Raw genomic sequence first — 14,422 nt, forward strand, 5'->3', positions numbered from 1 at the left:
GAACTCGTACATAGAAACCTTGAGTTCTAGAGACAAATATCTGGATTTAAATACTAGCTTCACCTTTTTTTTATTCTTAATCTTTCTAAGCCTCAGTTTCCCCCTTCATAAAATAGGGATAATAGTACTATTTACCTTATAGAATTATTATAAGGGTTAAAAAAGGTAATGCATTTAAGGTGTTTAACACTGAACCTGGCACATAAGATTTCAAAAAATGTTGGTTTTTGAAATTCACCTGTGCCAGTGAATCAAGTTTTATAGATTAAAAAGAGGAAGGAGGAGGAAGAGGAAGAGGAGGAGGAAGAAGAGAAAAGGAGACAACCCATGTTTTTTGCCATTGATGAACAGATTCACATTTGTGAATTTTCATAGGTATCCATAGCTGACTCAGAAATAAAGGTATTCTTTCTGAAGTTGGTGTCTCTTTTGCTGCTGGAACCAAATTTACAGGTAAAAGAAAAGGTGTATCTATTTTACACATGTGTATTCCACTTCGGCATCTCTTGGCTGCTGGCCTTTATAGATAACAGAATCTGAGTGCTGCATTCCTCCAGAAATGTAGTCTTCCATTGCTTAAGCTAGCCCCCTCCATACCCACATCTACTCTTGTTTGTCCTTATCTCAGGGACTGCAACTAACCTATCAGAATTTAACAGAGGTCACCAACAACTGGAAGAAAGCCCCCCTCCCCCCATATAGAATACCCTTGTCATCACAGAATTACAATATATTAGACTTCAAAAGCAGCATGGAGATCACACAGTTTAACTCTTAAAAAAACAAAAACAAAAACAAAAAAAACTTCAGGGAACTGAGGCTCAGAAAGGAGAAGTAATCAGCCAAGGCGTTGGAGTTACTAGCAAAGCTGAGCCTGAGGGAAAAGGTTACTTGGAAAAGGCCTCTGTTCGGAGAGCACAGCCAGGCTTGGGAAGCTTCACATAGCTGACAGGGTAGCCAGGTACATTCTTTAGTTCTCTTATCTGATTACTGTATCTTAAGCAGTGGGATTCTAATTCTTCCTGTGCAACATACTCTAACCAAAAGAGATGAAAAAACCAAGGTATGGAGAGAGAATGCTTCTGTGTCCATTACTAGAAGGCAGAGAGGCTCACACCCAGCCAAACCAGAATTAATCTATGTTAAAAATATATTCATATTTTTATTGATTTATAGAGAGAAATGAAGGGAGAGAGAGAAACATCAATGTGAGAGCGGAACATCATCTACTGCCTCCTACACACCCCTATAGGGGATTGAGCCGACAACATGGGCATATGCCCTGACCTGAATAGATTTGGCAACCTTTGGGTGCACGGGGCAATGCCCAATCAACTGAGCCACATTGGTTAGGGCAAATGAATCTATGACTTAATTGATAAAAATTTATCAAGATCTCTATGATCTGTAACTATAAACAACTATATGACTAAACCTCATAAACAAAGGTTGAATGAGAGAAACCAGACAGAAAAGATACACTCTGTACGGATCTATTTATATAAAGTATGAAACCAATGAAAACGAATCTCTGCTAGTCAATGTCAGGACAATTGTTATCCTTGGGTTTTGGGACTTGTCTCCTCCTAACTCCTTAATGACTAGAAAGAAGCATGGGGGAGGGGTGCGGTGCTTCTAGGGTACTGAAATATTCTGTTTCTTGATCTGGGAGCTAGTTACCAAATATGTTGTTTATAAAAATGCATTTAGCTATAAGCCTAAATGTGTAATTTTCTTCAATAAAGTGTAATATATAGATAATGCAATAAAGTGTGAGTAATTAGAAATTCTTTCTAATCCCCCCAGCATAGAAATGCCCAGCTTAAGTAGATGAACTCGGAGACCATTGCTAGGAATATTACTCACAAATGGATTTTCCTACTAAAGGGCAAGTGTCTTGTATACATGCCATGCAGCTAGGACTTTAGTAAAATGTGAAGGGCACCTGAGGAACCAGGGACATGCATGGTTTGGGTAACTGGCTGCCTTCAACATAAACATCTCTGAGATCTGCAGGGGCTACAAGACTCTCAGCTTGGTTCTCCCCTAAACTTCTAAAGCTGGAAGAAAAGGGAGTTGAGAGATTGGGTGACATCTAGATAACCGACCATCTCTCACAAACATTTTTTTCTCAGATGAACACAGCAAACAGAAGAGAAAACTATCAGTCACCCCCTTTCCTTCTCAAGGTGGCTAAAGTGGCTGTCCAGGGCATAAAGAAGAGCTGAAGTAGTATCTGATTACTATCAAGGTTCCACCTAAATAAGTTTTAAATTTTTATAATAAAAATTGTATCTATTCAAGGTGTATAACAATGATTTTATATACATACTAGAGGCCTGGTGCACAGATTCGTGCACATTGAAAGGAAATTAATTAGAAGAAATATTTTAGAGGCCTGGGAGGGACTGCGGGAGATTGGCTCCAGGGCGTGTCTGGCCTGTCTTGCCCAGTCCCAAACGGAAGGACCCCAGCAGCAAGCTAACCTACCGGTGGGAGCGTCTACCCCCTGGTGATCAGTGTGCATCATAGCAACAGGTTGTTCCGTTGCCAGTTGTTCCACTGTTCGGTCGATTTGCATATTAGGGTTTTATTATATAGGATAAAATAATTTCTATAACCCGGCTAATTAACATATCTCCTCACATAGTTAGTTACCTTTGTGTGTATGAAAAGAGCACCTGAAATCTGCTCTTTTAACTTATTTCCAGTATTCAATACAGTATTATCAACTACTAGAGGCCCGGTGCACAAAATTTGTGCATGGGGGAAGGGGTGTGGGAGGGTCCCCTCAGCCAGGCCTGCACCCTCTCGCAATCCGGAACTCCTCGGGGGATGTCTGACTGCTGGTTTAGGCCCAATCCCTGCAGTCGGACATCCCTCTCGCAATCCGGGACCACTGGCTCCTAACCGCTCACCTGCCTGCCTGCCTGATCGCCCCTAACTGCTCGCCTGCCTTCCTGATCGCCCCTAACCGCCTCTGCTTCAGCCCCTAAAGCTGTGGCTTCATCCAGAAGGACATCCAGAATGACATCAGGAAGGTCGTTCGGCTGTCTAGTCTAATTAGCATATTACACATTTATTATTATAGTCATTCATTTTAGTCATATACACACATCACACTAATTTGTTGCAGAATAATTCAAATAATGACAAGCAAGCTACAGCAGATGCTAAAAGCTATGAGTAGATGGTGAAAAGTATCCTTGCCCCTAAATGAAGCATGGCCCCAACCACAGCACAGCCAGGCCACTAAATATAACCAGTGAGATCTGGAGGAAGTTCTCTTTCTCTCCCTTCTTTTCACTGTTAAATGTTATACCCTTAATATACTATCTCTAAGACACAGGGAAAGACCCCTTCACAGATGCAACTATGTAGTTGGAAGATTCTAAATAATTTATTTTTTCATGTTGTTTAAACAGAAGAAATTAGTTCTAATACCAATACTATTGATATCTGGAAAACTTCCTAATGTTAAGAATTGGAAAACTGCCCTGGCCAGTGTTGCTCAGTGATCAGAGCTTCAGGCCATGCGCTGAAGGATCTCGGGTTCAATTCCCGGTCAAGGGCTCATACCTGGGTTGCAGGTTCGATCCCTGGCCCTGGTCGGAGTGTGTATGGGAGGCAACCACTTGTATCTCTCTCACATAGATGTTTCTCTTTCTCGATCTCTACCTCTCTCCCTCCTTCTCTCTCTTCCACTCTCTCTAAAAATCATTGGAAAAAATATATCCCTGGTGGAGGATTAACAACAACAAAACTGGAAAACCAAGAGCTACAGCTGACCACGGTCCTATTGACTAAAATCCTTTCTCTCCCAGCCTCAAATTTTAACACTGAATTTTGTCAACTGGAAACCAATGAATTCCATATACAGAAAACAAATAAAATAGCCCTATATAGATTCTTTACACCTATAACTTGTGGTAAGATTATTTGCTTTCTGAAATATCTTCTGTGGATCTCAGACCTCAGTGTTAGACATGGTATATCATGTACAATGGTTGGGGCCTTTGCCACCATTTGTTACCAAAATTCATGAATAAATGACTCCATTGAGAGTTCAGGTTGAGAGAGCTAAGTAAAGAAGTTTCTGGCTTTCCAAGAGATAGTTCCGCTACTGACAGGTAAGGTGAATTTGCCATAAATTTCTTAAGATTATCACCATTATTTTTGAGTCTTTCCTTGGTCAATTTTCTTAACTTATACCCAAGTTATTATGACAAACAAATGAGCCTCAAAAAGCATTCAGAACTTAAAGAAAAGATATGTCATGATAAGAGAGACCAAATTCTTAAGTTCCCCTTAGACAAGATAAGAACTTGGAAAGAGAACTAAACCAAAAACATAAATATATGAATTTGCTAAATGGACTAGAAGAACAAAAACATGAAGTGACACGGAAGGTCCCTGAATCTTAACAGCTTCACAAATCACGTATGGAAATCGACTAACCATAATTAACACATGCAGATTATGAATTATGCTGCCAATCCTGGGGTTATACCTGGCAAATGGTTACTTTCCTGGCCCTATTATTAATTCACCTCAGAAAGAAAGAAAAGAATGTCAATTTAATATTCTGCCTCCATGAGTATATGATATGGAATGACCAATTTCGAGTCTTATACGTGGGACAATAAGATGTTCTTTCTCTTATTTACAAAACTGTGTCATTGCTCCACCCAACTAGCTTATAACTATAAACAGCTACATACCTTTTTAAAGAGTCTTCCTGAGTCCTCGCTGACTTGAACAAATCGAGGAATGATGTTATTCAAGTAGATGTCACTCAGGGTGGTGTGGTCCCTGCTCTCCCGCTTCACCTGGTTTAAGAGGAGATTCCAGCAGTTGACTGGAGAGAGAACATTCTGATCCTTCCTGCAGAGAAACAGCAAGAAAAAAAAATCATTGTTAGTAAGCAACCAGGACCAACATCTGTAACTACAGTCCACATCACAAAATCACAGTGATCAAAGCCACGCCAGAAATACCGTTATTTTTCCTGCACTCTGCACCTCTCGTGTTCTGTTTTCCTAACAACTCAATGGAGAAAAGGGAGAAAATGAGGATAATGATAAGGAGAGGGAAGGAAGAGGAAAGAAGAGAAGGAGGAGGAGAAGCAAGATTATCTGTTGAATATCTACTATGTTCTAGGACCTTGGGAGACTGTTTTATATGCATTATTTCATCTAAGCTCCATCATTTCCTTATAAAAAAACAAACAAACCAAAAACATAAATATATGAATTTGCTAAATGGACAAACACTACCATTATCTCCATTTTACTGAGTAGAAAATTTATCCACAGCTAGTAAGAAGGAATCATGCAGCTATATAGTAAGATATCTCACTATATAGTAAGATAAAGTCAGGGACTAGAACCACAATTCTGTGTTGTTTGACTAGAAAAAGCTCTAGGTTGTCTCACGCCAAGGCCATTCCCTTGGCCACTAAGTCATCTGGTATGCATCTAGGGTTAGAGACAAAAAGTTAGAGATTTTGTCTAGAGACAAAAATTATTAGAGCAATACAGACTAAACGCCCACACACCTATTGCAGAATTCCATGAATACAAGATTAGAGGCAGTTGCCATGAAAAAGTCACTAAAAACTCTTCAGTTCCATAGAACACATCTAAGCAAACTTTGGTTTCACTGATTGAGCCACTATCTCATGGCCCATACACCCTAGAGTACAATCATTCCCAGAACACATGTATTTCTACAACTTCTACAGCCTGAGTGGAACAGTAAAGTGCCAAACCTAGATGCTCATTTCTAATGAAAGCATTGTGATCTGAAAGAATTATTTTCTACTCAGTTTACAGCACTAAATAAAGCAACAGAAAGTTCTGCATCTGCAACTTGGATCTCTTTAAGGAGAAAAACAGAAAGTAGGGGTTGCTTGTGGTCCTATTTATCAAGGGCTTACTATGTATTTAGCACATAGCTGGGCCCCATGGCTGATGTTATATAACTTGAACCCTACAACAACCTGGTGAAATGGGTGTTACTAACTGCATTCAGCAGAAGAGTAAAGTTGGACTAAGAAAGGTTAAATATCACCCTAACCGGTTTGGCTCTATGGATAGAGCGTCAGCCTGCGGACTCAAGGGTCCCAGGTTCGATTCCGGTCAAAGGCATGTTGTGGACATATTGGTTGCGGACACATCCCCAGTGGGGAGTGTGCAGGAGGCAGCTGATCGATGTTTTTAACTCTTTATCCCTCTCCCTTCCTCTCTGTAAAAAATCAATAAAATATATTTTTTTTAAAAAGAAAGGTTAAATATCTTGGTCAAGGTCACGTAGCTAAAAAGTGGCAATTCTGAAATTAAAACCAAAGCCTTATAATTGCAAAGAGAATCTGCTTAATCACCTCAAAGAATCATTTTCCTATTTATTCCCTTACCCGTCCCTCCAGTCCAACTCTCAGAGAAAAAAAAGTGGCTTGAGTGTGGTTTGACTTAGTCAGCAGTGTCTCCATTCAGGGCTGGAGGGTGCCAGGCACCTGTGATTTGTAGAGTATGGAATCCAACTTAGAAGGGCTTTCCCATTTCTGTTATGAGGAAACTATTGACAAATAATCACGCCAATCCTACTCTGGCTTCAGTTCCCTGCAGTAGGCATTATCACAGTGTCTCATGGGCTGCCAGGTGAACCTCACTATATACAAACTTGGGAATAAAGAATCCATGCGTGTATCTGAACTTCTGAGCAATGTGCTATTGGTTGGAATGGATGTTGCTCTGTACTAATAGCTTTTAATTCCAGCCTGTGTGCCTCCTTCAGTAAAACTGTTTGGGTGAGCATATAACTTCATACATAGTGGTCAAGTTTAACTACATCCCACAGAAGGCTCAGGAGCCCATGCTATAGACCAGTGATGGCGAACCTATGACACGCGTGTCAGAGGTGACACGTGAACTCATTTTTTTGGTTGATTTTTCTTTGTTAAATGGCATTTAAATATATAAAATAAATATCAACAATATAAATCTTTGTTTTACTATGGTTGCAAATATCAAAAAATTTCTATATGTGACACGGCACCAGAGTTAAGTTAGCGTTTTTCAAAATGCTGACACGCCAAGCTCAAAAGGTTTGCCATCACTGCTATAGACCATGGTTGGGTAGTGAGAATAGTCATGCTCATTATCATCCCATCTCATTATTAATTGGAATGTTTCTTATACATTTTAGGGATTATCCAGTTAATATTTATGAAGGTGAGTGAGAATAGTTGGTAGGTAATATTAATTTAAAAAAATATCATTTTTCAAGCACCTAAATCAATTTAAAACTATTTCAAACAATCCAATTGTGTGAATCAGTAGTTTCTTGATATTGGGCAACCCAAATCAGAACCAGAAATAACTTGGATGCTGAAACTGACATAAAACTGCAACTCTGATTCATAATCCCAATGTCAATCAATATTTTGGGTTCATAAACACAGTCTCATGTGCTCACTGGTAGACTCTGTAATAAGGGCTTTTTATAAATTTCCACTTTAAAAGTGGATTTACACTAGTAAATCTGTTGCATATATGGGGGTTTATGCAAGATTTTTATTTTTAAAAAGGAACCTGTGGCTTTAAAAAACAGTATTAGACACTGTTTTCTTTTAGGGGTTCCCATCTCTTTTACTAATACTGCCGTTTCTCATATAATGTATTTGGTTCTTTGAGTTTGTATGCTTTTTCAGACTAGGTTCCTCCTTCAACTGAGGTGTTTTAATTAATTCATTTATTTATTTTGGGAAGGTGGTGGGGCAGGAGAGGGGAAAGGCATGCTGTAGAAGAAACACAAATACACTGTAGAGACAATTTTCCCAGCCAACACGGACAAAGATGAAACACACTTCAGGCTGGAAAATAAGCGAGGCACCGAGACGTGATTTCATGGGGAGCCTATTAAGGTTCTGCTAGAGTGGTTTCCTGCTCTAGCAGCTTTGCAGCCTTATTTTATTTGGGGCTGCTGGAGCCAGGGGAACTTCGTTTGGTTAGGAGATTGAAATTTGCCTTTATATCTTTTCCATCTATCGTTTGTTTGTACAGTTTCTTTACTTTCCCCGCCCCCAGAGTCTTAGGTTGTGTAATACTTGGGCATTTAAAGAAAAAGGTCTACATCCCTTAGGAATGTGCTGAACAGCTGCAAACCTCCTCAAACACTAATCCCTAAAAAGCAGACAAAATATCCAGAAGTGTTTTTCTTGCTTAAAAAAAATTTTTAGGAGGAAGATCAAAAAAGCATCATACTGTACTTGAGAGGAGATGACTCTGGAGTCCAAACAAAGGAGACCAGAAAGTCACAAGCCGACTAAGCATGCACTGAAAGACATAAACCTGCACAGCTCAATCGTTAGCTTCAAATACATTCACCCAGTTTTTCTCTTCAACTTAGACTATTTATGGATGTTCAACACACTTGGCAACCAATGCTCAAAGGGATTTCTCTCGAATATCTAGGGGGAAGACCTCGATAAAAGTCCAAGTTGGCTCGTATTAGACTTCCTTTTTTTGCGCTTCCCTCTGTTGGGTTTCAGCGATCTCATCTGTGAAATGGACACATCCCTATCTGTGTCCATCTAGCTCCCTAAAGATCTTCAAAGCAGGACCCTAGAAGCTCTGCTGGCCTAAGGTGCCATTTAATTAATAATTGCTATGCTCATAGCTCTGCAGATGGGCTGTGTGACACAAGCTTGGCACCACTGAGTGGCTTGAGCTTCTGTATTCCCTCTAGTAAAGAAGGTTTGTTTCCCTTTGGGCCAACAGTGTCTGTCTGACTTGCCCACCTCACAGGTCTGTTGCGTGGCTCACATGAGATGGTGGATGCAAAAGAATTACAACAGTAAAACACTATACAAATGTGAAAAAAAATTATTATTTTTATTTCCAAACAAACTAGGACTCAGCTTTCATCATCTTCCAACATGCTCCTCACCCGGCCCTGGGCCAAGGCCAAGAGTGCTGCTGAAAACGAACAGCCCTTGGCAAATAATGTTCGGGATAAGACAGCAGCAACAGGCAATTAACCAAGCAGCTGTGGTCTCCGGGAAGACGTGAGGGAGATGCGAATGGGAGAGCAGAATCTAATCTTCCACTGTCCTTCCCCTGAGGTGGAACTGCTCAGCCCTGCATCCCGCACAGGGGCTGTGAGCTGAGGCCCACAGGAAGGAGCCAGAGGGAGCCCAGGGAGCCAGCACCCGGCGCTTCAGCAACTTCTGCTGAGCCCCCTTTCTCAGAATTCCTTTCAACACTGCTGGTCTGAATACAGAGATGGCAAATATTAGTACTAATACATCTAAGAATATTGTTTCTCATTTTAAAAAATAGACCTAGCCCTAGCTGGTTTGGCTCAGTGGATAGAGCGTCAGACTGCAGACTGAAGGGTCCCAGGTTCGATTCAAGTCAAGGGCACATGCCTGGGTTGCAGGCTCGATCCCCAGTTGGGGGTGTGCAGGAGGCAGCCAATCAATGATCCTCCCTCATCATTGATGTTTTTATCTCTCTCTCTCTCTCTCTCTCTCTCTCTCTCTCTCTCCCTTCTTCTCTGACATCAATAAAAATATATTTAAAAAACAAGATTAAAAAGACATATATATGTGATGATAGATAAAATAAAAATGAGCTAAAGACACCATTCAGCATATGTTATTGAGCATCCAACCATAAGGAGGATAAGAAGAAGGTACATACATAATAGAAGCGATCATTTAGTGATGGTTGGACAGGGAACTTGTGACAAGGCCCAGGCTGGATTTGTAAACCTAAATTCCTTCCTGGCACCTTGATTAAAATGAAGTGAAGTGACGCAGCCTAAGAGATTATTTTATTCAGATGAGTGTTATTAGGCTTCCTGGCTTATTTTCTCTATTATGCATTTTGCTGATGCTGACAGAAGCAGACGGGCGGGATGGAGAGGCAAAGCCGCAGCGGATTAATGGTTCGACAGTGCCATGCATAAAATCAGACCCTTTGCTGACCCAGATAAGCCAGAGGATGGATTGGATTTGCTGGGGAAGGTGTTAAAAAAAGAGATGGGGGGGGGGGGTGTCTCCAAGGTGGAAAGTGACTTGAAAAGATTCTTCCTGTAATGGTAGCTGCTTGGTTGTGTGACCCATTAGTACATAAGCAGCCTAAAGGCATCTTTCAAAGACAGGCAGGCGGGCGGGCAGGGAGCAGGGAGCAGGCAAGCATACGTCTCTGGGCTTATCACAGCTCAGGCTTCTGCTTTGCCAGCAATGAGATCAGAATTCTAAGATGGAACGATAAAAGGGCTAAAGGCAAAAATGTATATTCTATGTATGGAGAAATGAGCTTTCAAGTTTTCAGGGGCAAGTTAATACCACAAATTGTCTTCAGTAGCCTGGACAGATGATTAGAAAGGATTCAAGCAGTGGTGTACCCACCTTACTCAAAATAGTCTAAGTTGTCCCCTATAATCAGGTTTGGGGGAAGAGCTGTATGGAAATGGAATTCTTGTGGCTCTGGGTTAGTTCCAGGGAATCCAGACACACCCTTAGGATAATGGCATGTCCTAGAGCTGGGAGCTTAGGAATCTGCTTTGAAGTTAAGAACTGGAGCAGCTCCGTGTTTGACATTTTAATAATGTCAGCACCGTGTCTGACATTTCCTGAATGATGGCAGGACCAAGATTCCTCTGGGTTAGGTAGGGAATGAGAGTGGTTCCCAAATCTGAGCCACTGTAGACTCTAACCAGAAATGTCTCCATCAATTTATGTCAGGTAAGAGACTTTGTCTTCCCTTCAACCACCCCCACCCCACCCCACGTTCTTGGCAGGGAGAGAAGGTTGGAGGTTCTTCAAATCACTTGAGATCTATGAACCTGGCATTGTTCTGGGCAAAAGGGATAAAGGGAACAACATTCTTGTTTCTGACCTGCTTCTCTCATGTCTGCAGATCTCCTGGATCCGAGATATGACTTTTCTGCCTCTAGACTATCTGTCGGCTACAACCTACACCTTATCCTGGTCTTGATGCTTGTGTGTACACTAGCTTGAATGGCCCATTGTGAAACCCAGCCCTCTCTATGACTTCTGCCAACCTGGAACCTTCCCTTCGTTTACAGCCATGTCTTGCCACTAGCATTCTCAGAGCTACAGGGAGATATAAACAAAATGGCTAGTTAACTCTCCTTGTGTACTCTGGGTACAATCTAAATGCTAGAGAACAAGCACTATGCCCTCTACCCCTATATGATCTATAGAACTAAGGGCCTAGAAATTTATTTATTAAAATTTCCCCCAAAACACCCCTCAAAGTAGGCTGTGATCATTATCAAAAGGTTTCAGCTGACTAATTCACTTAATTAAAATAAAACATCATAGCATGAGCAAAAGATATAACAAAGGTATGACTGATACCCCATAAATAATTACAGCACATGACAAATATACAGAGAAAAAAATACACACAGGTGTGTTAGTAGATTTTTTAAATGAATGAAATCTTAGGAGATGACTGATAGCCAGTCTGGCGCAGCCCTGATAGTTCTTGCTAGAGAAATAAATGCCTGTCTGTGCCAATCTGAAATGACGTCACTCAGAAATTCACACACTTATTTTCAAAGCAGTAACCACTACTTTGGGAGCATGCAGCTCCCTGGCACCAGGCACCAGCTGAGTAGTTTGATCTATAGCCAGCAACTCCTCCTGCCTGGCAAATGGTACTTAAGCATGCCAAGTACGAAACAAGCCACCTTGGAAGAGAGGATATCCCTAAGATTCAGACCACCCCCTCCTGAATATACCTGTTAACGGTACAATGAGTTCCCTTACATGGTTCATGATAACAATGAGAAAAGAGGAATAAAGTAATATAACTTGATTCTGTAAAATGATAGAGCTAAAAGGGATGAAGTCTAAATAGTCACCAGATCCGCTGCATTATCATTTCTCATGTGTCACTTTGATATTTATTCTGTCTTACTAGAAGGGAGTCTCTTGAGGACAGGGTATATGTTGGAATATTCAATGAACATCTATCACCAAGAATGGGTGGGAACTTAATCAGCATTGACTAATGACAGATGCCATAATTACAGAAATCCTGTAAGTGTTGAGCACAGTAAGACAATTCATTTAATGAATAGTTAATATCTTCAGCCTCCATCAATCTTGTCCAATCAACTGTTGCAGGACGTATCTGGGTGGCTGTTGAGTGACTGGATTTGTACCCCCATTGGTTTATGTGTTCTAAATTAGAGCATATTATTAACCACTTTGATGCTTTTCTGGCAAAATGTTAATGAGTTAGAATAAGAGATGCCCTGGTCAATTTCCAGGTTAGTAGGTTACTGAGTTCTACAGATCTGTAAGGAATCTGGATGAATGATGGCACCCACCCCAGCAAGTTGGTCCTCTGTGAAAAGCATCCTGAACCATGCATACTAGTCTTAGTTTTGCCACTTACTAGCCAAGTAACCTTGATAAATCACAGATGCACTCTGGGCCTCTGTACTTCTTCATGTGCTTAAACTGATAACTGAAGACCGCATACCTTCCCTGCCTAACTCATATGGATACTATGAAGACCAAATCAACCAAAGTGATGACCACAAAAAAACACTTCATAAACACTAAGGGTCCTACACTTACAAATCAATATCGCCATCATTTACTATTATTATAACCGTTATTATTACTTGACAGTCCACACAATGTATTTACACCCATCAAAAAAAAAAAGGACAAGTTGTTAGAGAGGAATGGCTAAAAAGACAAACATGTCCCCAAATTCCCAGGCCTTATTATTCAAGTTTGTAATCAACTTGCTTTATACATTTCATACTTCATAAGTGCACTAAATATTGCTTTTAACTTATCTGGTTCTCTGGAAATTACCAAACTCAGTGAATCTCCTGTGCACAACCTAGGACAGGCTATAAAGAGAAGACTTTTAAAATGCAAAATGAAAAGCGGGAAGGAACAAAAAATAGAATCACAGAATTTCGGAGCCAGCAGGGTTAACAGGGACTTTAATTTTAAGATGATTTAGAGTCTAGACCAAATTTGTCATTTTATTATTTTTTTTACTAGAGGCCTGGTGCACGAATTTGTGTACGGGTGGGGTCTGGCCGCCCACCCTGATGGGGGCCGATTGGGCCGGGCCAGTGGCTGGGAGGGGATGCAGGAGGTTGGCTGGCTGGCCCTGCCACTGATGGGGGGGCAACCAGGGGTGGGGCCGGCTGGGGGGAGGGGCAGCAGAAGGTTGGGGGCGCCAATTGGGGCTCCGATTGGGCCGGTTGGCTGCCGCAGTGCGCGTCACAGCCACCAGTCATTCTGGTAGCTTGGCTTTTATATATATAGATTTTTAAATTGATTTTAGAGAGGAAAGGAGAGGGGGAGAGATCTAGAAATATCAATGGTGAGAGAGAATCACTGATCGGCTGCCTCCTGCACACCCTCCACTGGGGATCAAGCCCTGACCGGAACTATGACTTCCTGGGTCATAGGTTGACACTCAACCACTGAATCACACCACGTGGGCTAAACTTTTCATTTTCTAAGTGAGAAAATTGAGGCTTAGGGAGCCTAAATTCACACAGATAGTAGGGTAGCAAGACAAGAACCCAGGTCTCCTGGCCAGGAATCATTTTCTTACTTCATTGTGGTTGTAGCTCAATTTCAACAAAGAGCCCTTAGCATCTATAAAGCCCTGGTGCTGAAAGAGTTAATGGACAATGCTCAGAGCACAGAGCTATTCTAAGACAACACATAACAGGAACACCAAGGGTCCATGAACTCAGAGGGAGCAAAACTGCTGGTGTCTAACCGGAAAGCATGTTGACACAAAGCCTGTGGTTACACATGAAAGGCAAGTAAATGAGAAAAGCAGTCTTGATCCCACCCCATTCTAATTTGGGACTGGCTCTGGGCACCTATTGGAGGGCTGGGCCACACCCCAGCCACTTTGTAAAATGACCCTTCAGTTCTGTGGCCTCAGTTAACTCCTTCTCTGCTTTCACAAGGACCATAACAAATATTAGGGATATCAAGATGAAGGGATGAGCATGGGTAATTGGGGTCATTCTGGAACGGGAAGATTCTCTGTGTGGATTCAGATGATACCTACTAGTATCAACCATCTCCGAGCAGTGAGTGATCTGAAGCCTTGGACAGCCAGGCTCCGAAGTCTGTAAGAGAGTAGTTTCTCTATATGTGAGTCTTCAGGACCCCAATTCACTTTGCATCACAATCACCTGAAGCAATTGTTTAAAATTATATCTCGCCCTGGCGGGGTAGCTCAGTTGGTTAGCGCATCATTCCGTTATGCCAAGGTTGCAAGTTCAGGCACTTGAAAGAATTAACTGAGTGCATAAATAAGGGCAACAACAAATCAATGTTTCACTCTCTCAAATCAATAAAAAATATTTTTTAATTCTATTTCTCTAG

The 14,422-nt window shown here is 41.3% G+C and overlaps 1 protein-coding gene across 9 annotated transcripts in view; it reads right to left on the reverse strand.

Annotated features, from left to right (window-relative positions):
• Positions 1-14,422, reverse strand: part of SRGAP2 (SLIT-ROBO Rho GTPase activating protein 2) — a 242,908-nt gene that overhangs the window by 106,179 nt on the left and 122,307 nt on the right. For all 9 annotated transcript variants that reach the window (XM_070396818.1, XM_070396815.1, XM_070396817.1 and 6 more), the window contains exon 4: positions 4,722-4,884. In XM_070396818.1, coding sequence (XP_070252919.1) covers positions 4,722-4,884 — 163 coding nt within the window. The remainder of the gene's footprint in view (positions 1-4,721; positions 4,885-14,422) is intronic.

Source organism: Myotis yumanensis, unplaced genomic scaffold (assembly GCF_028538775.1).
Source record: "Myotis yumanensis isolate MYYU_CA2020_CCGP unplaced genomic scaffold, mMyoYum1.0.hap1 SCAF_17, whole genome shotgun sequence".
NCBI classification, from domain to species: domain Eukaryota; kingdom Metazoa; phylum Chordata; class Mammalia; order Chiroptera; family Vespertilionidae; genus Myotis; species Myotis yumanensis.